Source organism: Telmatherina bonti, assembly GCF_933228915.1.
Source record: "Telmatherina bonti genome assembly, chromosome: 4".
NCBI classification, from domain to species: domain Eukaryota; kingdom Metazoa; phylum Chordata; class Actinopteri; order Atheriniformes; family Telmatherinidae; genus Telmatherina; species Telmatherina bonti.
In genome coordinates this window covers 25063246-25089181 of record NC_136622.1, presented here as the reverse complement: position 1 = coordinate 25089181, position 25936 = coordinate 25063246, and the positions used below count along the sequence as shown (strand labels likewise).

General features: G+C 35.7%; 2 protein-coding genes across 2 annotated transcripts; both read right to left on the bottom strand.

The window, feature by feature from the left end:
• Nucleotides 1-1052: 1052 nt before the first annotated feature.
• LOC306754608 (deoxynucleoside triphosphate triphosphohydrolase SAMHD1-like) lies at nucleotides 1053-14051 on the bottom strand. The gene is made up of 16 exons (XM_079238628.1): nucleotides 13724-14051; nucleotides 13537-13603; nucleotides 13324-13396; nucleotides 12798-12958; nucleotides 12531-12646; nucleotides 11782-11852; nucleotides 10378-10536; nucleotides 9437-9537; nucleotides 9234-9342; nucleotides 9049-9140; nucleotides 8833-8948; nucleotides 7438-7577; nucleotides 6923-7018; nucleotides 6708-6812; nucleotides 4259-4396; nucleotides 1053-1839 (listed from the first exon to the last, which is right to left on the bottom strand). Exons 1-16 carry the CDS (start codon nucleotides 13902-13904, stop codon nucleotides 1690-1692), a joined length of 1875 nt encoding a protein of 624 aa, XP_079094754.1. The 5' UTR covers nucleotides 13905-14051; the 3' UTR covers nucleotides 1053-1689.
• A 4213-nt stretch (nucleotides 14052-18264) lies between these two features.
• LOC306754503 (deoxynucleoside triphosphate triphosphohydrolase SAMHD1-like) lies at nucleotides 18265-25188 on the bottom strand (the record flags this gene model as incomplete). The annotated part of the gene is made up of 15 exons (XM_079238522.1): nucleotides 18265-18279; nucleotides 19229-19351; nucleotides 19495-19599; nucleotides 20453-20527; nucleotides 20703-20750; nucleotides 21855-21973; nucleotides 22651-22763; nucleotides 22853-22944; nucleotides 23032-23140; nucleotides 23279-23391; nucleotides 23459-23611; nucleotides 23981-24060; nucleotides 24484-24599; nucleotides 24734-24894; nucleotides 25162-25188. The coding sequence occupies 15 exons, from the start codon at nucleotides 25186-25188 to the stop codon at nucleotides 18265-18267; spliced, it is 1449 nt and encodes a 482-aa protein (XP_079094648.1).
• Nucleotides 25189-25936: the final 748 nt, after the last annotated feature.

The following is a 25936-nucleotide window of genomic DNA, read 5'->3' as shown; positions in this document are numbered from 1 at the left end:
GTTTGTTGTGTTTTCTTTTTACTCTGTAGTTGTGGTTTGCACTGTGACATACTGATTAAAACTTATTCTTGTTGCGACTGATGCAAATAATAAAAACTAGTAAAATTGGTGAGATCCAGCCCCGTACTCTATAAAGAAATCCTTCTGCTGAGAAGTACCTGCTTCTACTGCATCCAGCTGGATAAAACTTGGGAGATCCACGACTTTATTAGGCCTCATTAGAAACTCAAAGATGATCTCACCCTTATTTTTTAAATTCATATAGATGAAACTTGTCATATTCTAGTCTAACTCTTTGCCACTGTTGATCATCCTTTTTCCTATTTATGCGAAGAGATACTCTTGCATTATCAATTCTGACAATACAATTAAACTTGGCAATGTCTTTAATTCTACATCCACCACGCAGGTCAGAGGGACTACTGCAATTGTGTAATGATCATTGCCTCTCCAATTTTCACTAAATCATCCCATTAAAGACCAGTAACACATAATTATGCCACTATGATCAATCACATTTGAAACCAAAAGGTAGAAAATTTGGTTGTTAGTGGAAGGGCAACAAGTCTGAGGAAGTGCGAAATGCCCCCCTTTTTTCTCTCTATTAAATACAGCCAGAGACCAATCCCTAAACTCCCCTGTAATGTAAGGCTTCAGAGAAAGTACTTACTCCACAGTTTATAAAATTTTATTAATGAAAACATCATATTTAACAGCTTACAGTCTCATTTCTCCAAACTCCAAACAGCCTAGAGAAAGCTGCGTGGAGAAAGAGATTGTTCAGTTTTGATCCTCTTTAAGATCTGTTGCTGATAATATTGACCACATTATCTTCAATCCTTTGGAAACCTTGGTTGGATCAAAGAATTTTTCCTTTTAAATAGTTTTCCATATATTGCTATAAATTCAGGATGAAAATAAAAGAATGAATGAATGAATGTGCCGAGATCTCCAACTCAAAACTTTTAATGAATTTACATTCACATGTCATGCTTTGAAATGTGATTTTTTTTTTCCCCATCAAGACATATTAAGCAATGGTTTCATGAGGTTATTCAATATTTTGGGAACAAAACATGTTGAAAAGGTATCTTAAATACCATTCTAAATGTTGCACAGACCTGCAAGACAAATGTAATACTGAACCTGCTGAGTAAACAATACATAAAGCACTTCAAAACACACTCAACCAAAAGCCCAAAGGAAAATAAATACAATCGCAGATTAGCCAAATCTCAAAATAATCCCAGAAGTAAAACACTCAGAATGAGATTCACACTCTAAATGCAGCAGAGTGAAGGTGTTCTTTGATAGTCAGACAGTAATTTAATATCTTTAAAGCTGAATAAAAACAGAGCTGAAACATATTAGCTGCATGTGTTTAAAAACACAACAGACTGAAATTTGTGCTTTCCGATGCATATCGTGTCTGACATATTCTATGGAACATAATAAAGGTTTTGACCTGCATAATTAAACCTAAAATTTGGTTTAAAATAAAATCTTATTTAAATGTCAATGTGTATAATGTTGACAAAAACCTGATTTCTGTAAAACAAACCTTTCCAGAAAAGAATCACCATACACTTACTCATCAACACACTCACCTTGTAGAAAAATATGTTTTTTCTATTAACACTCATCTTTTCTGTCTTTAAGTGATATGAATGCTTCTCTATCCCCTTTTCACTAAAACAGCCGAGTTTTGACCTTGTTGTCTCCATTCACACGAGCACAGTTATTGTCTTTGGAACTGCTCTCTTTGCCATCCTCTCCATCATTGTTGTTGCACCAGCTGGGCTTCAGAGGCGTCAGCTCAGGTGCTATTATGTCTCCATCCTACATGTAAATGAAAATACAACAGATGTTGGTATCGAGAGAGAAGCGCACACCAAGACAAACATGTCTTTGCTGACAGAGACCATTACACCACAATAGTTTTCTTAACTCTGCAAGTTTGACTGGAGCTCTGCGATAGTTCCTGAAAGTCCAATACACTGGGTCAGTGGTTTTCACACTTTTTAAGCCACGATGTTTCATGATATATCAAATAGTCCAGCAGCCTTCCTCTGCATGTAAGGCTGGAAAACCATCAGAATTTTCATAATAAAAAGTAGGGCTGTGACGATATGCTTTTGTCCCGATTCGATTCCAATTTTTTTGGGTGCTGATTTGATTTAAATTTCTATTCTCACAATTCTTCGATATCGCTAATTTTTGTAGATTAAAGACAAAATAAATGTATAAAACCTTTTCTTTTGCTCGTCATTTTTCTTGATTTCAATGAGGAAAAAACAACACAGTAGGCAAACCATCATTCTGCTGCTATAATGCCCAAGAAGACAAATAAAAAGATAAACTAAAACAATAAAAATGACCAAAAATTTATAATGGATTATTTTTAATTTATTTGAAAAAAACTTTTTCAACAAAAAAAAAAAAAAAATCAATTTTGAGATTGTGAAGCAAAAAAATACAGATTTTTGATTTTTAAATTCAATTTTCCCCACCCCCAATTAAAAGGATTAAGTGGTTTTTGGTGAATTTACTTCGTGCCAAAAATCTGCTTCTGTCTTAAAGATACTGCCTAATTCATATTTTTAATATGCTATGTGTACTAACTTGCTGTTTATGTGTTAATATGTTCAGTTGCTAATTTAAAAGATTTATCTCTGCATTAATGGTTTACAGCCCTGGTAAAAATCCTAAATGTATTTATCAAAATATATGCTATATATTTTATTTGCAATCATCTGGTGACTTCCAGTGTGAGAATCCTTTGCACTAGGTGACATGTACTTCTTAATCATGATTTACAGCTTATTTTAAGATATTTGTGGTTTTCTGTTGTTAAAAAGGCCCTTTAGGATCAGACTGCAAAGGCAGCCTAACACTCTCTCTCCACGTGCGCTGCACCCACCAGCTAGCCAATCAGAGCATGTCTGCATTATGCCTCTTAAATAGTGCACCGTTCTGTTCAGTAACAAGTTGCTTTTCTGTAGTGTCGCCGTTTTTCGAGGCTTTACTTTTTCACCGCAGCTGTCATCTGGTGGACGTGCGTCTAGTGCAAGTGGGTGAGAGACTGTTTGTTACCTTTAGAGTGAAATTATTATTTTGCTTGAATGAAATACTTGTTAAGCTAATTAAGCCTGTTTCTGGTGAACCTTTGTAAAGCAGCTAAGCTTATTACTCTTCTGGTTTGTATGTATCTTTCCAACATTAATGTTGTGTCCTACATTCTTGCAATGGTAACATAACCAAGGTTTTGGTAGACAATTTATATAAAGCTGAAATGAATGCGATGCAGCAACTTGGCAAGCAGAATAGACATCTTGCATGTGCCTTGTGAGCAGTAGGTGACAGTGTTGCCTCATTAATAATGCTGACACCAGAATTCTTTGTTTATTAAGTCTCTTTCTGCCTCTAATCTTAGTTGCAGTCATTTTATTGCTCTGTCAGTAATTATTTTAAGCTTAGATTCATTTCAGGTTAACATAGTAGTAGTAACATGTTAGCCAATATAGTTTACCTATGATACCTATATAGTTTAAACTTTGTATGTTTATTACTTTAGTTCTGATTTTCTGTGGGTTCATTTCATTCATTCAGAACAACTGAGTCACCAGACGGCTGTGCCAGTGGATGTTAACTGTGCCTCAAATAAAGACATCGACCAAGACATCTGCGTGATTCTGATCAATCACCTGCTGCGGGATTCCACTCAACGATCCAGAATAGTTATAGTCAGGGAAGCAACTAATTTCCCACAGTTGTTATTTGCCTTAAATATTCACATATAGCTAATAATGAATGTTTCTAGTTTGCTCAACACCAAGAAGATTGGGGGATTAATGTCACTACTGCACAGCAATGCATTTAAAAACTAAAACTCAGTTACAATTATTTTTATTCCTTTGAGTCCTTATTTTGTCAGCAAGAACTGTGAATGCAACTGAAATGGTTCATGCTATCACAGGCTTCTTGTTAGCTATGTAATTTATTCAAACACGTAGTTATGATGCAACATAATCATGTCAGATGAAAGACTAGTGTCATCATCATCATCGTACATAATATATATTGTATTTTGATGGTGGCAGGTGAAGCACTCTTTCACATTGTTCCTTCACACATTACAATAAACACATTATTAGTTTTAATTGACAAATCAGTACCACTTACTGGCCTGTGCTCTTGCCAAGCTAAAAAAAACTACTTAATTGTTGTAATTCTTTAAATACTTGCATGTAATCAGTACCTGAGGTTTTGAGAAGTTCTTGTTCATGCACCACTGAACAAAGTGCTTCTTTGCAGCTTCGAGACTCTTCTCGTCTGTCTTCTTGCAGTAGACCCGAACCAGCTGCTCAGCAAAGTGCTCTGGAAGAAGTTTAGACACCTGATAAACAAGACAAAAAATAAATTAAAGAGTTGATTTTGAATTTTAAATTAAAGAGAGGCTGCCAACATGCAAAGTCTTCACATTTAGAAAAATTATCTTCAGCATATTAATATTAAAAATGGAATTTGAACCAGCATTACAAATTTTCACATCTAATCCAGCAAAGCATTAAGAAACAACACTCCCAGTCAGGTCAAACAGGCTTCATCAGACAGAGGCAAAAACAGGAAAACATGAGGAAAAGTTTATACTTAATTAAGCACATCAACAAATATAAACTAGAGGCTGTTCTTTTAAGGTTAAATGCAGAGAAAACATTCGACTCAGCTGATTAGTCCTTATATCGTAGGTATTAGAGACATTTACGCTTGAAATTTCTGATGGTATATGTCAATACTTATCTTAAAAGTCTCACTATCAGGTCATCCTTGAGGTCAGCTGATGCTGACTATCTCATTAGCAGGACTCCTTCATCTTATCTATGTTATCCACCTGTATGTCGTAAAAACATCTGCATGCCCTCCTGGTCACAACAACAGTGTCGTAAAGGATGATGGTAGGTATTGTTTTATTGAAGAGGTTTGAGTCTGCTATACATCTGGAGAGGGATTGTTTCAGATCAAAGGTGCCAGACAGGGTCTGATACAGGCCTCAGATATAATCATATATCAAGTGTTTCAAGGGAACAGCTTTTACCACCATCATTGACATCTGTCTGACTCTGGTTTATAAGGAGTCCACATTTCCTTTTCAGAAAGAACCTCTTCAGAGTTCTGTCTGATCAGGCTTCTGAACAGCTTCCCCAATCACAATTGAAATTTTTGGTCAGTTTTATTGGCTTACATTAATTAAACTGTGTTAAACTTTTCTGCTTTATCTAGACTCCCCACCCTTGAGCCCTTTTTTTGGGTATGGGTTTCCCACAACACATTCCTGTCTTTCCTGTCCTCTCCACCCAAACCAGTCGAAGCAGATGGCTGCCCTCCCTGAGCCGGGTTCTGCTGGAGGTTTGTCTTCCTGTTCAAAGGGAGTTTTCCTTCCGATTGTCGCCTTATGCATGCTCAGGATGGGGGATTGGATCAAAGTCAAGATTCGATGCAATCAGTTGGTTTCTATTATAGGCTATGTATGAACTGGCTTGAAATGATGTGTCTGCAAAGTGCCCTGAGACAACATTGTTGTGAAGTGGCACTATAAAAATAAAGCTGAATTGAATTCCAGTTTTATGATTATTTTATTCGGATGGTAAAGCGCATTATATGAGAAATTTGTTAAAGTCTTTTTTTTTTTTTTTAAAAGAATTTTGGGGCTCTAATGGTCTTAATCTACTGTAGATCAACAGGAACTGGATAGTGTGCAATGACATGCAGCAAACAGTCCCAGGCTGGGACTAAAACCTGGGCTGGTTACTGTAAGGTGCTGTAACCTTTGTACATGCAGTACAACCCCCCTATTTGCCATGTTTATAGAAGATATAAGTCTGTGGATAAGACAAAAAAGTGATCAGGCTTTTACTGGCTTTTGATTCATGTTCTCATGGAGAACATAAAATAGCATTGCAGATTATATTTAGAAAAATTTGGGCCACCCATCTACTTCCCTACCAGAATTGCTCAAAAACTTAGGAAATGTGTATTTTTTGTACAGATTATTATTTTTAGGATATAAATTTAACACCCATAAATCCCAAATTTTAAAAATGACTATTTGCCAATCAATGAGTTATCCAATGCCCGTTTCTGGATTATGATAATTGGCAAAAGCAATGAAAAAGAATGTGTTCCCCAGATGATTACATCTGTTCCAAAACATACCAGCTGAAATTCCAATGGGAAAATGTCAAAAGCTAGTTGATATCACAATTTATTTGACAGGGGAAGAGGCCAAAAATTAGCTACAAAACTCTTCAACTAGCAGGGAAGTGAACACAGGACAGATAAACTGTATTATAGTGTTTTTGTTTGCCAACATTAACTGTCATACCCATCTTTCTTCCCCCATTTATTTTATTATGAGCTAAGGGCATCCGGTGTAAGACTTGTGCCAATTCCCCTGTGCAATGATTTGCTGAGGTGACCTCTTCAGAGTGACAAACCAAAAGAGAACAACTTTTTGTTATAAACTATGCTTTATCCATCATTTTTCATTGTCTAATAATGCCTACCAAGTAGATGTTGTCATTCCAACACCACTGGAAAAACTTGGTAGATTATGGAAAGAAAAGTGCAACACTTTTAACCTGTTCCTATTTGTAGAAAAAGTTAAATAACAAAAATGTGATTTCTGTAATCTTTGCTTTACTTCTGACCTGGTTTTTACGTATCTGGATGGCTTTGGTTGGGTCATTCTTGCAGTAGAAACGCACATTGTTTATGGGGTTCTTTTCCTTCATCCCATAATCCATAACAATGACCTGAAAGTGGAAAAGTTTGATTTATAAGTTAAATAAGCCATAAATTTAAAAGGCAAAACTTTATGAATCAATATATTGTATTTTATATCGTAAAAAAAAAAAAAGTTTACATTGACAACAAAGTCTTCTGGCTGCAGACTAACATCCTGATTGCCACTCTGAGGGATGGATTGAGCCAACTCTGCCTCCCAGCTGTGAATAGTCTCCTATTAGACAGTGAAAAGTAGCAAAGTCACATCCAAGCGACATTAAGTTAATTCAGTAGCTCTATCAAATCAAAAGGTATTCCACAAAAAACACTGGATCCATTGTGATAGTTGTTTGATGTAAAGGACAACCTATTATTGGGTGACAACATTTTTGATAATTGCCTAATTATTTTATCAATAAAAAAAAAATCACTCTGCTTAATTTGAAGACTTGATGTCTTATTACAGCCCAAAAATTCACATAGAAATGAAGAACAATCTCCCGGGTTTAACATAAGTTTGCATTATTTAAACATGTTGCTTAAAGATATCTAGTCTGAACACCCAGTCCTCTTTCTTTAAGTCCAGTTTAACAATGTCCGAAATCAAACAACTTAGGGTGTGAATTACACAGAAACTTTAAAAAACAAACATACTTGGGTGACATTCACAGCTTTGTCTGGCTGGGTTTGTCCCAAACACTTGTAGAGGTTTCGACAAACAATGTTGTGTAGAATTTGCCTCGCCTCAGCAAGCTCTGAAGAGGAGGAGTTGAGTATTTGTTCAAACACATGATCTAAAAGAGAGAACAGAGACAAATATGGTCATTGTAACCTTAGGCTATGTCAACACAGCAGCAAAGCCAGTTCAAGTGTAAAAATGATGGTGAAAACTCAGGGAAAGGCTTCATGGAGGCTTATCCCCGGTTTCGTGTGGATGAAAGGACAGATTGCTAAATTAAATTTGTGATTTTACTGCAATTTGGCGCCGTGTGGACGGCCCCTTAAACAGTGGTTTTATCTATTCTAAGAAGCTCAAGGCTGAGTTTAGACTGTTATGAGTCAGTCCCCTTCCCCATGCCAATGGAAATTTGCTCAGCAGAATACAGCATCCAGATAATCAATCTGCTTGCTTAAATGCTGGACAAGACAAAAAAAAACCAAAAAACAGTCAGTCAGAGAGCTCCACTTCCATCCCTGGTGCTGTGTTCTGTGAGTATTGAGTAAATTCAATGTTTGGAAAAACAAAAACAAAAAAAGTGTTGTATAACTGTGATGTGTTTTTACCTATGTGTTAACACTTTTTTTTTTTTTTTTTTTTTTTTTAAATGCACTGATCTGCAGCTTTTGTGATCATTGCATTGTTATTGCACTGTCCCAGACCCTGCTTTCTGTGTTTCTGTGGCTGCTCTGGGGAAGAAGCTGTTCTGCAGTCTTCCTTTTGGGCTAAATTTCATGCAAATGCCATGATGCATTTCAGTACTTAAAAATACAATACGATCTGTTAAAAAAAAAAAAAGAAAAGAAAAAAAAAAGCACATTTTAAAAATCAGCTAAGAAACCAGTATTATCATGAATTGCTAAACTGATATTAAAACTAAGATATTATTACCATTTAAGTAAAGTGGGTAAAACAAACAGACAAACAAACAAAATAAAAGGCTATTTTAATCAAACGTTTGTAAAATGTGTTCATAGTGTGTACCACAGCAGAATTTATTCCCTATATGGCAATGTGGTTCCACAGTAAATATCCAGAAAAGTCTAGAATGAGGTTTGTGTTTTCCTTACATCAGAACGTTGACAATAATATATATTTCTGCAGAGCTTTTCTTTTTAAAAAAAAAAGAACTAGCAGCTAAAGTGATTCACTAGTCATATTAATATATTATAATTATTATCATATTATATTAATGTCGTTAATAAAAGTTTTTGTTCCCTTTGATAAAATGAAGACAAGAATTTAGAGATGAAAAAAGGTAAAAAGATCTGCATCTCTGTCTTCATGTTATGTATACACAAGGTAGAAGTTCAGAGTGCAGATTTACTAACCTGTCAGCTTGGTGTAAGCCACCATGTCATCTATGGCTGTGGACAGTGTGAACATTTTTTCTCCAGAGCCTCTGATCTGGATGTGCGAATCTGCTTTTAAGAAGGCTTCTGTAATCCTGGAGAAACATTTATATCACTTATCCTTTCTGAGATCGTCTCCTTGCATGCAACACAGCAACCACAGCCACCCTGCTCTGGCAGTGATGAACTACTTACATAGTTTCTATGATGTTTCCCACTTTGTGCTGGTAAGCTCGTCTGTGCAGACAGTTCCTTGTGTGGAACATGTCATAAAGATTTCCAACCTCCTGTTTAAAGTAATAAACTAATTCCAGTCATTAGTTTTCAATTAAACATAATGTTGCTTAAGAAAAATAGGTATAATTAAACAAAACTGGCACCTTGTCTCTTGTGCAAATGTGCTTCTGCCCATCCACCTCACATACTCTGGCAAATTTTAGGAAACGTTGGTAGTCAAAGTTGTTCTGAATGCCTAAGTGGTAACAATCCCTGAAATAACAGACAATAGAAACATGCGGAAATATGGCTAATTAATTAAAAAAAACATTTTGTGAAAAGAACAACAATGCAAACAAATCCCTACCTTGCAAAGTAGTCCCACTTATCCACATCAATGCCATTCCTTTTGTTTGCCACAATTTCATAGAGGAATGATTTGTCTTTAGGACGGCCCTTATATGGCCACTATGAATAAAAAAAAAAACAGTGAGTATAAAATCTTATTAGCAAATAAATTATGTTTATACATGCTAGATTATTGTACTTTGCCTTTCCAACTGCTCTCAAGTGTTTTCACAGTAAGAATAAAGTTACATATTGATGAAGATGGTTTTCTGACATTCCACTTTAACATTGTTGCACTTTAATTATTCCAATGTAGTAATCATGGAATATGATGACAAATAAAGATACAGAAGTATGCTGCATTTATCTTTTTTCAAAAAGGATGTTTCATCATAATAGTTTGGTAATTTATTGTTCACTAAACATAAATGCTTTCACTTCTTGCCAAAGTTGATCATCTACACACAGATAACTGATACATACAGTTAGAATTAACTTCAATATTGTAGTAATGATACCAATAGTACCATCTGTCCCTACTACATTATTGTTTACCAATTTAAGTGAAAACCTGAAAATACAATGTATGCAGCTCATCAGAAGAGACACAACTTGGACACACACTTTGTTATTTTTATTATTAATTATTTTTATGTTGAACACAAGTTGTTCTTTTGTTCAGATTATATTGTGTTCAACAACAACAACAACAAATTCTTTTAACATTACCAATAAATGTTTTGGTTAGAAAATACTTAATCACTTATCATTTTTATCATTAATGCAATCAAGATTAAAAAATATGAAAGTGGTACATTAAGTGAATTCAAGAGGTGCTCCTGTTTTTGACAAGAATAATTCTGTTTAAAATGTCCACTGTTACAGCTTGTAAGGGATTTTGTGTGCCACTTAAACAGGAGGCTTTTGACAGTTTTCTTACAAGACAGAAATGATGACTACCTTTTGGCCTTGAGGTGTATTAGTATCGTGTGGTCCAGCAATCTGCTCCTTAATAAATTCCAGATCCTGAGGCAGCACCAGACCATGTTCCTCCATCACTGGCTTCAGGCCGTTGCTATCCACCAGGTAGTCAAACATGTCCAAAGAGGCCTTCTCATGCTGAAAGATATTAAATTAGTAAATGAAACAGGAACAAAGCTCATGTCAGGCTAAAGACAAGGAGAATCTTATTGCTCAAGTTTGGCATGACTTATATTATAAATGTGTGTTTAGTGGTTCTTATCAATTGTTATTATCCTGGAAACTGCAACCACCATGTCAGCCTTAACCGTCTTATCAAACCAAATGACTAACTACTTTGTACTGAAGCTCTGGCATGCGATAACTTTAACAGTCAACAAAAGCTTCCTGTTAGCAAGAAATGTGTTAACTGTGATGCATCTCAAAGACAGAAAAGAAATAAAATGTAAATGTTTATGAGATTTATCTGAGAAATATGCTGGAAATTTTTCACTTAAGTTTAACATCCATTCAGTATTTTTGTGGTTGTTCTCAGTTGGGGCTCATAAGTCACAAACTTCCACAATACCGAAATAACTTTTTTCCAGTTACTCATCACAAACAGCCGTCCCCCAAAGGCCATTTTCATTTCCAGACATACTTATTATCTGCCAGCCAGATTTTTTCACTTGTTCCCTCGGTTTTAAAACACAGCAGGAAATGTTTTGCTAAAGCAGTTTCTCTAAAGACTGAAATGAGAGAAATTACATATATTCATTTTCTGAACCGCTTAATCCAATTCAGGGTCGCGGGAATCTCAATCTTTGGAAATAATGTAATAAAAGACCTTTGGCCAAATAAACAAAACTGACTTGTCTTTGCAAAGCAGGGCATGTTATGAATAAAGAAACAATCTGGGAAAATATTGAAACTAGAAGAGACTGCATGTTGATAAGAAAAAAAATTTATGAATGCATTATGCTGAATTAATGTGGTCTGGGATGCTAAAGAAACATTTTGCATTAAACCTTTATGTGCCGTTTGCAGTGACTGAGTGTTATTGCAAAGGATGTGAGTACTGAGCTCACAGATACTGCATGTCTCATCACTTATAGTGTAAATTGGGCACTTTATACTTAAGTTTAACAAGATTCTTAATACATAAACAATTCGAAATAAAAAACCCACATCAGAAATCTACAAAAAAAACAAAAAAGCTGAACATTTTGACATTTTTAATGTTTTGATTGGCATATAGTACTAGTATATAGAAGTAGTAACTTCCAAAGAACATAAGGAAAAGAACAGAAAATTACAGTTTAAAGAGAAACAGAAAGAGAATAGGTTGAATGCCTAAAGGCACTCATCCAATAACCGACCTTGAAAGCTAAATGACTTTCTTACCTTCCAGATATGGTCTGGACGTGCTTTGGGAATAAACATCCCGTCAAACATATGGGAAAAGGGCCCATGTCCTGAAAAGGGTAGGACACTGTTAATATGCATGAACTCTGCTTCAAGATAGCAGCTGTGTGCTCATTCTGAACATTATGACATTTTCATTTCATTTTCACACCCAATAACTTTGTGTATGAAACCCTAAACATGCAAGGAATCTAAGTACTAATGCTAAAGTTTTATCAGATTTTGAGAAGACAGTTGGGTTTCTTTGTCATGAGAATTGTGTGAGGTTACAATTTCTATAAGGTTGGGAACAAAATATATTTAAAATGTATTTTAGCCACCAAATAACTATTCTATACACTTTGTTTTCAAACACACAAGAGTGCTTTAACAAACATGTACAAAACATGGATGTTGCTGGCATTTTGTTGCCTCAGTTGATAAGCTTGTTGTATTGTAAATATTAAATTATGTTAAGTGAATTTTCTTTTTTTCTTAACCAACCCCTTAATGTCTAAAAGTTAGTTTAAAAAAGTGTTACACTAGAGACTCACATATTCTGCTACAAACAATTTTTGTAGTCTAGCAGCATTGAGGAGAGTGATGTTCATGCTAAATTTTCACATTAGAGGGGACTTTAAAAAAAAAATAAAAAAAAAATCAAGGTATAGAACTAAAAATACACCAGCAGCTACAAAGAACACTGTTGGTCTCCAAATGAAGTGCACTTTTTCCAGGACATTACTCACCCAGGTCATGACAGAGTCCAGCAATCTGGACACAGAGAATATCTCTGCGAGAGATGAGGAGTTCTGGCTGCCTCTGATTCAAAGCTTGAACAAGTTGTCCAGCCAAGAAACCCACCCTACCAACACAAAGCAAAATTGCAAACAAAATACGAATAAATACACACCCCATCAATAAACATCATTGTGAGTCATGTGTTTCGACAGGTCTTACAGTCTGAAATGAATTTAGCCACTAAACAGTGCTGTATAATACATAGTGCATCTAACCCAATGCTGTGTTCAAAGCGGTTGTGGGATGCCCCAGGAAAAACAAAGTATGTCCCTCCAAGCTGCTTGATGTTTCGCAGTCTCTGGAACTGAGGTGTGTCTATGATTTTGATGAGGAGTGGGTGTAACTCCACGTGCCCGTGGATAGGATCGTTGAACACCTGGGAGTAAACAGGACAAATAAAAAGGCTGAAAACGAAACACGTATTGAAAATTATCTTGAAATGAACAATAAGAAAAGCAAACAGACAAAAATAAACAACAAGTGGAAGCAAACTTAACAAATATATTACCATAAATATTGTTTCAGAAAATACTCCTAAAATATTCCTATTAAATTCATTAAAACATTCTTTCTGGGATGTGGGAACTAGTCTATCTATACTTTACAGCCCATTGACCTTTTTTGGGGGGGTGTTGTTCTGTGAACAAAGAGTATTTTCTTCAAAAATCGTGGGGTCATTTCACACTACTTGCAGCCTATCTGTACAGCCTTGAGCATGTAGCACTGTGAGGAAGTCCTGACCTTGTTGGGCTCAGCTTCTAACAACCACAACTTCCTGAGACTGTGCAAGATCTGCAGACGATCACCGAGACGTCTAAAATTTAGAAAAGATGATACATTAATGTGTGAAGCATCATATCACAGAGCACTTACAGGTACTCTAAGATCAAAATTTCCCATTCTCCCTTCATATTCCAAAGGATCAGCAAATTTAGGACACATTAACACACTTACTCTATGCCAATTTTCTCCAATTTTGCATCATTGAGGTACCGTAGGCCGACACCGGTGATGTTTTGTTCTTCAGAAACAGAACAAATAGCTGATGTTAGCAAAAATGTCATCATAAGCAAACCAAGACGTCAGGTTGGCAGCTAGCAGCGTTTGGGTATAAGCTCTGCCCTTAAGCCACACAACCCACCTCTAAATGTATTTTCCCACTCTGAAAGCCCTTCTCTTCGCAGGTATTGACAAGTGTCTTCCACTCCCCATCCTGTAAAGTCCGTGTCCGGCAGCCGGACCACAGACACCTTCTTCTCCGGCGTTTGGAAGCGGTCACTGGAGCTCAGATCTTCACCTCTTGACCGCTTTCGGCTCGACATATCCAGCTAACAAGCAGTCGGTTAGACGCCAGCTCGCAAATTAAAGACACGAAAACAGAAAGTAGAGAGTGTTTTCCTCGTCGAGTGAAAACAGCTGATCACTGAATCCTGAACAGAATAGGTTCAGGCGGCTAGAAATACCCGGGTTTTGTCTTTTCCCCGGGTGAATCACGTGGGATATATAAACAAATAAGATTTCCGATTCGTACTTTTCAAAATAAAAGCCAACAACTCCCGTTTTAGTATGGTGGCACAACTGAATGTGATTTTAAGATAATTTGCTGATTGTAAATTAAATTCTGCTTTACTACATTTAAAATATTCTACAATACAAATTTAATGGTCACTTTAAAGTCCGATAAACAGATTAATATGAATATTTGCGATTAAACGTCTATGGATTAAGCACTAATGTGTTTTGGTGTTTTGGTACATATCTAAACTAAATGATCCATAACGCCTCCATCAGACTTCTGGTCATTTTCACCATCTACTAATATTTTTGTCAGTACAAAATCTTTTTCCAATGCACTTGAAATAGCTGTTTACAGAAGCCTTTGTTGCAACGTAATTTGGTAAATTTAAAACTTTGCTTCCGATGTTGTTGATGTACTTTACTACATGGATGACGTGGTGGGTGGAGCAAAATGTGGAGAATAATGATACATTCCCTGTACATCGGAAATGTGACTTTTATAATATTTCTTTTCGTTGTCCGCACCTTAAAATGATAGAAAAAGCGTCTATCTCCAGATATGCCTTGCCATGCCTTTGATAAAAACACTGTTCAACTATTATGCTGTTTATAGGAAAAACAAATGGGCTTTTTTGCAAAAGGCACTTTAAACGTTGCTTAAGACTTGCAAAAGCGTTTGTGCTTGACATGTAAGTCATCCATTCGGATATTACTTAAAACTTGAAAGTTAATCCCGAGACTAAGTTGTCAACACAGCAGTCTGTTTTTCATTTTTTGCTGGAAAGTATTAGTAAAATCCAAATTTCCAATCACCAACAAATGCAACAAAAACTCTGACAGCATGACCCGGATGACATCATGTGACCCGGTGACGTAGAACTCTTCACATTTGTTAGTCAAGGTCTTTAAATCACACAGGTTTGGCATTTTGAAACTATTTACTTCTGAAATACTAGTTTTCACCCCCAGGTTAATTATTAGTGTGCAGGAAGATATCAACACTGACGGACGCTCCATTGTATAGAATTATTGTATTACAAGAAGGAATGTTATCAAATACCGACTTAAAAGTAAGATTAGGGGAATTTGTAACTTATCTTTTGTGTTGCCATGCCTTTTTCTTTTTTTTCTTTCTTTTTTTTTTTTTTTAAAAAGCATTGTCACAGAACTCTTAACAATGTGGCTGTCTCTGATTCATTGAATTAAAAGTAATTGGGAAATATGTATTATAAATTTATTTCAGTTTTTCTTCTGCACCACAAATTCACACAATGGTGCTTTTATTTCAGGGACAATTGTATGTTGGGAGGAAGCCGGAGTACCCGGAGAGAACCCACGCATACACAGGGAGAATGTGCAAACTCCACACAGAAAAGATGTACCCCGCCTTTCGCCCTAAAACTGCTGGGATAGGCTTCAGCTTCCCCGTGACCCTGAATTGGATTAAGCGGTTAGGAAAATGAATGAATGAATGACAATTGTATGTTGTGTTTAAACTTTAAATAGCTGTATCAGATTCACAAGGAGGCAGATGACGGAAAACCTCCAACTGACTGCAAAAGACCAGCAGCAAGACTTGGTGGTCGCAGGCACTTAGGTTTCAGTTTCCACAGTGAGGTGCACACGGAGAGGTTCCCTGCTCAAACTCCAACATGCACAAAACCACTGACCCAAAGCACAAGAAATGTTGTCTCCAATAAGCACTACATAAATAAGCAAAGAGGCTTTTGGGATGCTGTTCTGTGAGGCAATGAAACAAAGCTGGAACTTTTTGGGTGTATGGATCAGTGTTATGTCTGGTGGAGGAAGAATGAAGCATTAAGTGAAAAAACAACTTGCCAACAGTGAAGTCTGGTGGTGAATCAGAGATGCTCTGTGACTGCTTTGCTTCCTTTGGCACAGTAAACCTACAATGTGTGGAGGGCAAGATGGCTTCAATCAAGTATTAGAAAATCCTGAGACAAAATGTGATCCTGTCGGTGAGGAAAATGAAGCTTGGGTGTCCTTGGATCTTCAAACAGGACAATGATGGGAGGCTTAGTTTCAAAAGAAGTCCTGGAAGATTTTAGAATGACCATCACAGTTGCTTGACTTGAATCCCATTTAAATATTTGATGGGATTTGGAAAAGGCAGTTGCTGCACACAAACCCAGAACATTTGTGAACTTGAGACCTTTGCCCACGAGAAATGGGCTAAGACTCCACAGAGAGGCTGTCAGAAGCTGGTGTCTGGATATGCATTACACACTTGCACTTGCAAAATAATGCTTGACTAAGTTCTAAACATGTTTCATAAAGGGGTTGTATAATCTGCAATAGTTACTGAAAGTGGCATTTTCTGTTGAATTTTGAGAAACAACTTATATTAGTTGTACTGAACTATTTAAAACATTGATTTGTTCATTGCAAACAGCAGCTACTTTGTGCATTTTGCCAATAAAACTAATTTGCAGTGAGGGTTGAATAATTTTGACTGCAACTGTCTATCTCCAGCTGCAAAATGAATAACAACAGTGCCATCTATACCTGATAAGACTACAAAATAGATCATGGATAGTGTGAAAAAGAGAACAACAGGGCCATCATGTGGTAGAAATATGCTAAGTGGATGAACTCTAGATCATTTTATATTTTCAGCATTCATACATTTTAGCAGAGCTGAACTTCACATGCACATAAAGTAAAGATAAAAATAACTTTATTTTCAAGGGACAATTTGATTTTTTTTTTTAACCACCAGGCACGCACTTTTACTGGCTTGCTATTAATCAAATCAAATCAAATCAAATCAAACTTTTTTTCTATAGCACTTTTCGTGCTTAAAAACAATACAAAGTGCTTTACATTATAAAACAATTTACATCAAAATAGATAAAACACTAACACACATCCCCTTTCACCCACCCACAACCACCCTCACCCATGCCCTATTTGCCCTGTAACAGTTAAAAGAAGATGAATGGCCAGGTGCATTTGTGCCAGATGTGCACCAGATAAGGAAACGATATTCTCAGGGAGCCTCTACACAAAGGGCTACCCCCAACCAAGACCACCCAGGCCATCACCATGAGGGCCACCATAAAAAGATGCCATGGAATTTATCTGATGAAAAATAAATCTAGAAATCAACTGTGTTCTGTCCAGTTTATTGACAATGCACAGTTGTTGCAAGCTAGAGGTCTCAAGAGCTCTGCCTGCAGCTTAAGGTGTTACAGCGTTCTTTAGGCACACACAAACAACCTTGAACCGGCAGCACTAGTCAAAACAACTGCCAGAAGATGATAATAAACAAAGTCAGAGCTGAAACAGGCCTTGGAACAGAACATTCAGTTTTTGAATAAACTTACTAATGCAAGCTTTCTAAACAACTTTAAACCATGCAGAATTTATATTGCACCACATAAAAGAATAATAAATGAGTAACATTAAAACAGTAAAAATACGCTATGTGTCTAATTTCCACTACAAAGCCCAATACCCACAGAAGTACTGTGGACTTTCACATAAAAATGAGCTAAACACAACAACACCTGACAGCAATACACCAAATTTGTCTTAGTCACAATCAGCTTTTAGATATAACGACAAAGAAATTTGCGATGTCAAATACAATCATACAAGTGATTATTTAAAAAAAAAAAAAAAAGATTAAATTCCTATTCCAAGTTGATTTAAAGTGCAAATCAAAAGACTCATTCAATAGTTAGAATTACTCCAAAACACACAAATATATTCCATCAATAACATAATCACAAACAGCGACTAAGTCACAATTAATAGCTTACAGAATGCAAAAATTGAGTAAAAGAACCCAAGCCATTACAACCTCTTAAAAATATCCAATAACAGTAATAAGACATAAATTAGCAAAGTTTATAGTTCACAACAGATTAACATGATTGGATGTTATGGTACAAACATGGTATGAAGCAGGACTAAATAATATAATTAATAACAATAGCAATAATAGTAAAAACATAATATATAAAGAAGCATGTGCATTGGATGTCAGAACAAAATAATCTGAACTTCCTTCAGGAAAAACCAGGTGTGAGGCACTTTTCAATCTTCATGATAATGAACCAAAGCATAGCTGTTTGCTGCATCTCTTTTTATTCTTCATCTGTGACATCCTTTCCTTCATTGGTATTCTCCTGGCTTTACTCAGTCTGCCGTGTGCTGAAATAAAGATAGCACCAACAATTAACTGAGCAAGAGAAACTTTTAGTGAGACATGCAGTTCTATTTTGTCTCCAGCAGGGGATAGAGTTTACTACAGATTAAAACATAATCTATTTGAGTTCTATTCTATTCTATTCTCATAGTCATTTAGCAGAAGCTTACATCCAAAGCAACTTATATGATGACACATCGGGGAGCAACTTAGGGTTCAGTGTCTTTCCCAAGGACACTTCGGCACGTAATCAGGGGAAGCCAGGAATTGCTCTCCCAACTTTCCAGTTGGAAAACAACTGCTCTTCTTCCTGAGCTACAGCTACCCATGGGTAGATTGTTTCATCATTTTGCATTAGGGATCATGTGCAGCACTAGTCCATTTCTTGGACCAGTGTCCTACAGGTTTTTCATTCTTCCCTGCTGCAATGCACCTGACTCAAATGAAATGGTCCAACAGCTTTTTATCAAGTTCTGTATTTGCCTCATTAAGACCCATTCATTTGAATCGAGTGTGTTGCAAAAGAGAAACATCTAATATCTGCAGGACACTGACCTGTTTTGGAATTTTGGATTGTGGGGAAATTTGGGAAAATACGGGAAGATGCCACCAGAGTTTTAAATACACTTCTAAAAACATTTACAGTTGCAGACCAAGAAACTGGTTAACTAGTCAAGGGAATAACTACATTAATCAAAATGAAAATAGTCATTCAGTCACCCAACAATCAGGTCTGACATCACTAGGACTGTAATGTGGTATTTTAGCTCTGACAATGTCAAACCTCGCTGTGCTTGTAACTCTCTAAATGACTTTAATTAATTATACACTACCAGCCAAAAGTTTGGAAACACTTTCCCATTGGTTTTAATGGGAAAGTGTGTCCAAACTATTGACTGGTACACTGTATACTGCACCTTAAACTTTATTTAACATCTCATTCTTAAATATTACCTCAAAACCATTGTTTCTACACCATGTTTTATAGCGATTCGTAGCTGCTTCAACCCCTTCATTGGTCTTCCAGTAGACCATGATGATCTGCTCATAAAAGCATTCTGGCAGAAGCTTGGACACCTGGCAGCATTGACAGCAATAAAAATATATGAAATATAATCTTGTCAAGGTTGTTTCACAAAGAAATACACAAATGTAACAAAAAGCTCGTGCAAAGAAATGCCAATATTAGCTCATATAATATTTTTGCTGTAGTATCAAACCTCAGCTCTGGACAACGGGAATGCTTTTTCCCGGTCACTCTTGCTGTAGAAGTAGGTTTTGTTGATGGGATCCTCGCCTTTCATCCCATAGTCGAAAGTGACAACCTAAAGAGCACATGTTGGAGAAAATCCTTTATTCATATTTAATAAATGTGTTAGCCAATAGTAGATATAATTTTACTAAACAAATGAAATATATTGAAATCACTGTATTTGTAAAAATATCAAGGAAAAATAATCCCATAATTCTGTAGTTTTCCTTTGGTGTTCAAACAATGAACGTATTTGCAGACTCATAATTTTACTCATCTAAACATCTGAAACATATCTTATATACCAGGCATGTATGTAGCAGTTTATGTGTGTTTGGCAGCATGACGATGAACACTTATAGAGATTATGATTTTTACTGATTTAGATATTTTGAAAATATTTTAAGAGAAATATTTCTAAACTGGACATATGTTGTAATTAAGCGAACGTCAGTAAAATGTATTTATTTCTCTGGGATGTGGCCTTTTCTTCACAAGTTTTGATAAACTGAAGTAAGCCACATCCACTTTAACCAATAACAATCCAATCTTCACCACCATATGTACTACATGGGGGAGTTTCAAGCATCATGTCTGCAACCAATTTTGAGGAAAAATGTTTGGCTTTTTTGACACTCCTTAATGTTATTAGGCTAGTAATGGTATTCATTGAGGAGTTATTGCAAAAGTTTAGATTATGACCTAATAAAGACTTGCATTGGGTTGTAAAATCCAAATAAACTTAATATATGGTCATTTTAAAAATGTAATTAACTTTGGGATTATACAATAAAATGTCAATTTCTAAATTATATGTTAAATACTTATAAACTGTATTAAAAAAGAAAAGAAAAAACAAGTTGTCCTGATTAACAAAGTCAAAGATTTAAAATAAAGTGTTTTAAGTCATAGGACTAAAAACTTACAACAACTTCAAAGTTGTCTTTCTTCTCTGGGTCTTTCTTCTCTGACAATTCTTTTTTCAAGCTGTCAAGTATAGCCTTTGAAATGGGGACCATAAAAAAAAAAAATCAATCAGTCAACTTTGTTGTCATTGCACAAGTGCAACAAAAGTGACACAACAGCTTTTGTGTTAAAACAATTAATAAAACACATAACAAGGACACAGAAGCAATGCTTTTATTGTTATTTTGCCTCATTATCTGTTCTTCTTACCTGTTCTATTTTCGCTCCCATTTGCTCTCCTGGCTGTTCATCTCTTTTCTGCCAAGGGGAATGCATACATTAGTTATTCAGACATAACACACAGCCAGAGTATAGTAATGGTTGAGAGTGCAAAATATATTCTGTTTTGCTTCTTAGAAAATGCCTAATCAAAGCATTTCTAAGAAAAAATGTTAAAGGCTCAGATCATATTCTGGGACATACAGTATAAAATTACAATGTAATCTTTTATTGCACACAGTCATTTTTCAAATTTGGTCAAGTAATTATTATTTCTATGTGGACAAGGATGACCAGTTCAAACTCATGTATTTTTTTATTCTTTTTTAAAAAATTTTTTTTTATGAGATTTGAACTTTTCTAAACCGTTTATGCACAATGTTTTTTTCATATTGAAAAAACATTAAATGTCTTTGTCAAAGTTAAAAAATGTCATGGTTTTCATCTGTTGTTTTTTCGCAGCACCTTACCGGATTTGTTTTCCTCCCACATGTGCCACTCCCTACTCAAGCAGCAAGCCTAGGACTGTTGATCATAAGAGTTCTCTGTTTGTCTCCAGTCCTGATCAATCAAAATTCCCGTTCTCTGTGGATTCTTTCCCCCTTTCTTTAATTTTGAGTACTTGCCTGCCCTAGCATTTCCCTAATTCCTCCTGCTTATGGTTCTCTGTGTTTTAGATCTTGGATCGCATTTTGGAATTTGATTGTGGACCTGATTCATCTCTAGTGAGAAGATTACTTTTGTTCTTTCTGGACTTCCTTTCTCATTGGAATCAATGACCTTGTGCGCTACTCTACTAACCCCCCTATCATCTTCAGCTGCATTCTTTGTGGATATCTTCAGGAAGGATCAATAGCATTCAACTAAAGAACCAGCTTCTGCTTCCCAGACTCCAGTCTTTGTTAATAAAATCTCATACCTGATCCTGAGGTTTTTGATTCATTTTTGGTTCCATTCTTCTCTTCTGAATAGTTACACAAAAAAGATGTCACAAAGGTGTGTGCCAGAATAAATTATACAAAATAGTCTGTGTTTTTCTGGAAATAGAAAAAAAATCATTCCGCTGCTCCCAGCTGTAAATTGGTGGCCTGTCACAAGTCGAGCACAGACATTATACTGGCGGGTAAAGATGTCACAACACACCTTGGCTTTACCCAGAAACTTGTACAGATCTCGAGAGAAGATCCTCTGCAGGATCTCATTTGCTGGCTCCATCTCTTTTTGATGCAAGTCTGGGTTGATTATTTTTTCTAACACTTGATCTTTAAGGCAAACAGAAATATAATAGGTCAGTTCAATCAAAATAAATCAGGTGTCAAATTTCACGAGTATTTTTATACATTATACATTGCTCTTTTTTGTTTCCTTTATCAGTTTGGTGTAAACTGGTATATTTGCTTGGTTAACAAGTCAGGGTTGTGAATATTTAAAGGAAACAAAGCAGGGCACAGCTGAAGGTGAAATGATGGAATCTGAATCTGAAAAATCATTTATTTGTTAGTCTGTTTGAGGTTGAATTGGCAGGTCTTGTTCAAATGTTCATATAAGGATAGCCAGAGCAGCTAGAGTATAATTAAGTATAGTTATTTTTCTGAAGTCATTAGAAAGCCGATAATTTCTTAGTTGGGTTGGTAAGTGGATAGTTATGAGTATGAGCAGTTCAGTTTCAGCGGTACCATTTGCAGTTAAAGGTTAAATAATGATGATCGTCATATACCATGAAATTCTGATAATTATGAAGCTGTAATACCAGGGGAGTATTTCTGATACAAATATTTTAATCATGAACTTTGTGAACCTAGTTATTTTAGAAATATGTTTTTCACATTATCAAATTTTCATTCTTATTTCCTCCGAATTTTATTTTCCAATGATAATATCAGTGACTTCACTTTTTAAGGGCCTCCTGCTGCCTCTATCTTGCAGTTACATTGCTGACCTGTCAGCTTGGTGTAGGCTTCCATGTCATGTATGGCTTCACGGAGATGAAACTTCTTCTTAGATCCTTGGATCTCAATGTAGGGATCTGCTTTTAAGAGGGCATCCTTGATCCTGGATACAGAAAGAAAATCCTTTTTTTCCCCTTTCTTTTTTTATAGGAAGATTTTTCTGCATAGTATCAACATGAAAAGGCTACTCACATTATTTCTATGTTCTTGTTCACTTTGTGCTGGTAGGCTCTTCTGTGGAGAAGGTTCCTTGTGTGGAACATGTCATACAGATTACCCACCTCCTATTAAGAGAGTTGCCTATTGTTAAACAAGTGCTTTTCATATAAATCCATTGGTTTATACATAGATTGAAAAGCAGGAGTAAAGACCTTGTCTCTGGAGCAGATGTGTCTCTGATTTTCATACTCGCACACCCTGGCAAACATGAAGAATCGCCTATGGTCAAAGTTGTTCTGCATGCCGAGATGATGACAGTCCCTGAGATAAAACAGAGTCATGCAATGTGTCAGTATGATGTAACCATTATGCTGCATTATGTAACTATTCAGATAACAATAACACATACAGAAGTAGTTTTTCTTTCTATGCTAGTAAGTGCTTTATTTTAGGCTGCACCTGGCAAAGTAGTCCATCTTGTCCACATCAATTCCATTTTGTTTGTTGGCCACAATTTCATATAGGAAAGACTTCTCCTTTTTTCGACCTTTGTACGGCCACTGTGAAGATGACTGCACATGTAAACATTAGACATTGAACTTTTACAATGAAATTGATTTGAATTCAACAGCCTCATACAGAATCTGAAGCATCGCCCAGAGGCTCTCCAAGAATTAATTCCTTGATAAAGTCCAGGTCTTCTTCCGGCTTCAGCTTACAATTTCTCATATCATCCTCCAGTTGATTGACTTTCACCAGGTGATCAAACATTTCAAGAGAGGCATCCTCATGCTGCAAGATACACATATTTATCAATATATTATGAGAGGAATTTTTATGGACACAACTCAAATGAATATAAGATATCTGACATGTTAACCTTTTCCCCTTAAAGGAAAATGGTTAAGAATTAATAGTTAATCAGTAGATGATAATTTACCCATAACCTAGATACATTAACTAATGATTAATTTCCAGTGATGAGGAAATAAATAACCATTAGTTCTATATATCATTATTTTCTGATTACTTGACAATTATTTCTTCTGTTTTGGCAATTACTGGATCATTACCAGAATATAAAATATTCTGAAAAACACATTGATTTGGATTGGATTGAGGTTTAATAACTGCCTCAGTGGTGCTTTAATTTTCCCCTACCTTCCACTTTTTACCCTCTGTTCCTGTGCTGGCTGCGGGGATGAACATCATATCAAACAGATGAGAAAAGGGCCCATGTCCTACATATGAGGAAATACAACATAGCACACTGGTAAATTTGGGTGACCTTCAGATTAGTTTGTTAAACTGAAGTGTTAAAACAAACCTGCTTTTGATATAAACTTTGTGATAATATTTGATAACATTTTGAAAGTTGGTTCACATGTCAGGACACTAACACATCTCTATATGTGTTAATGTCCTGATGCTGCATTTTGCAGCTTTTGTATCATCAATACATAAAAATGTAAATTGTCATAAGTGTATGCTGAAGTAAAAGAACAGCTTTATGGATATACAAATAAATGAAAATAAAGTTTAAATTTAAATTCAGTGTAGACTGGATAAAAATCTTACATCAAAAAGTGTCCAGAATGTTGAAAATGTAAAAAATAACACAACCAAGTTAGCAGATAAAAGAGGAGGAAATGTGTAAAACTTACCAAGGTCATGGCAAAGACCTGCAATTTGCACACAAAGGATGTCTCTCTCATCAAGTTTGAGTTCTGGCTGCTCCGACTTCAAAGATTTTACTAATTCTCCTGCTAAGTGCGCCACCCTATATAAAAAAATGCATGCACACATGGATGAACACACGGATGCACATGCGCACAAGGATGCACAAACACAAACACACGTACACACACACATTAGATGCATTTAGTATTTCTTTCAGAAATTACGAGGACATACCCAATTGAATGTTCAAAGCGGTTGTGAGATGCTCCAGGGAAGACAAAATAGGCCCCCCCAAGCTGCTTGATGTTTCGTAGTCTCTGAAACTGAGGTGTGTCGATGATTTTTACAAGAAGTGGGTGTAACTCTATGTGGCCATGGATGGAATCATTAAATATCTGGAAGCATAAGATAAACAACAAAATTAGACATGCCTAATCACATGTTTCTACTTTAGTGCTGCAGTTTCCTTTCTTTTTCTTTTTATGCATTTGTCTCTTTCACTTGTCTAGCAACAGCTTGACAAACAAATGTGACTTGGCATGTTGTATTTGTAACTGTGCAGTTACAAACAATGTCTTCGGTATCTTTGTTATTGTATGGTTTTAAATTGCACATAACTGCAGCTGTCAAAATGTTGCATGATTACATTGATCTTTTATTACCTTGCCAACTTCCTTATCCTGTTCCATGGTGTTATTTTGTTACCTAAACAAACAAAATAAAAGGAGTATCATAGATCATTAATAAATAAAGTAGATGGGAAAAGAAAACTTCATTAAACTTGGTTATACTTACTTGATAGTCGTTTTCAAATAATCACTTGTTCTTCAATTCTTGAGGTCAACCTAGTGCTGCTTTAATCTGATGAGAAGAAGAAAACAAATAAATCAGTCTTTTTTCTGAAATTTTGTATTTCAGAGTCAAACTGGTGTTTAACCAGTAAACTCAACTTCTAGAATCTTTCATGACCATCAGCACAACATACTTTTGCAAGTAATGAAAATGATGAATAAAGAAAAGAGAAACAAGAAAACAAACCTCTATTTTTCTCTTCTTGAAGCTCTTTTTGTCTCTGAAACTAATGTTTTTTATCCACTTGCATAAGATGTTCTCCAACTGCAATATCCTTGCTTTTGTTGTTTTAAAACTGTCAAAACACAGATCAGCTTCTAATTTAACATTTTCAGTGCTTATTTGGCAAGGATGAATTAAATAATTTGCATCGTCAATTTTTCTTTTACCTTGTATAAAACAGCTCATCAAAGGAGACAAGTGCAAAAAGGTGCTCAGGATTGGAAGAACATCAGACTTTATAATGAGGACACACCTATCAAATATAACATCGCCCACTTATGCCTTATTTGGAAGCCTACTCTTAAATTGTCAATTGCACGACATTGCGTCCATAGACATTATGAAAATTTATAGAGAAAGTAA

Excerpts from the sequence above, each read along its gene's own strand:
- LOC306754608 (XM_079238628.1), bottom strand. The coding sequence starts at position 13,904 with ATGTCGAGCCGAAAGCGGTCAAGAGGTGAAGATCTGAGCTCCAGTGAC. Across the intron at positions 8,949-9,048 it reads GGAAACATCATAGAAACTAT|GATTACAGAAGCCTTCTTAA; the intron begins GTAAGTAGTTCA and ends ATGTTTCTCCAG. Across the intron at positions 7,578-8,832 it reads GGCTTACACCAAGCTGACAG|ATCATGTGTTTGAACAAATA; the intron begins GTTAGTAAATCT and ends TCTCTCTTTTAG.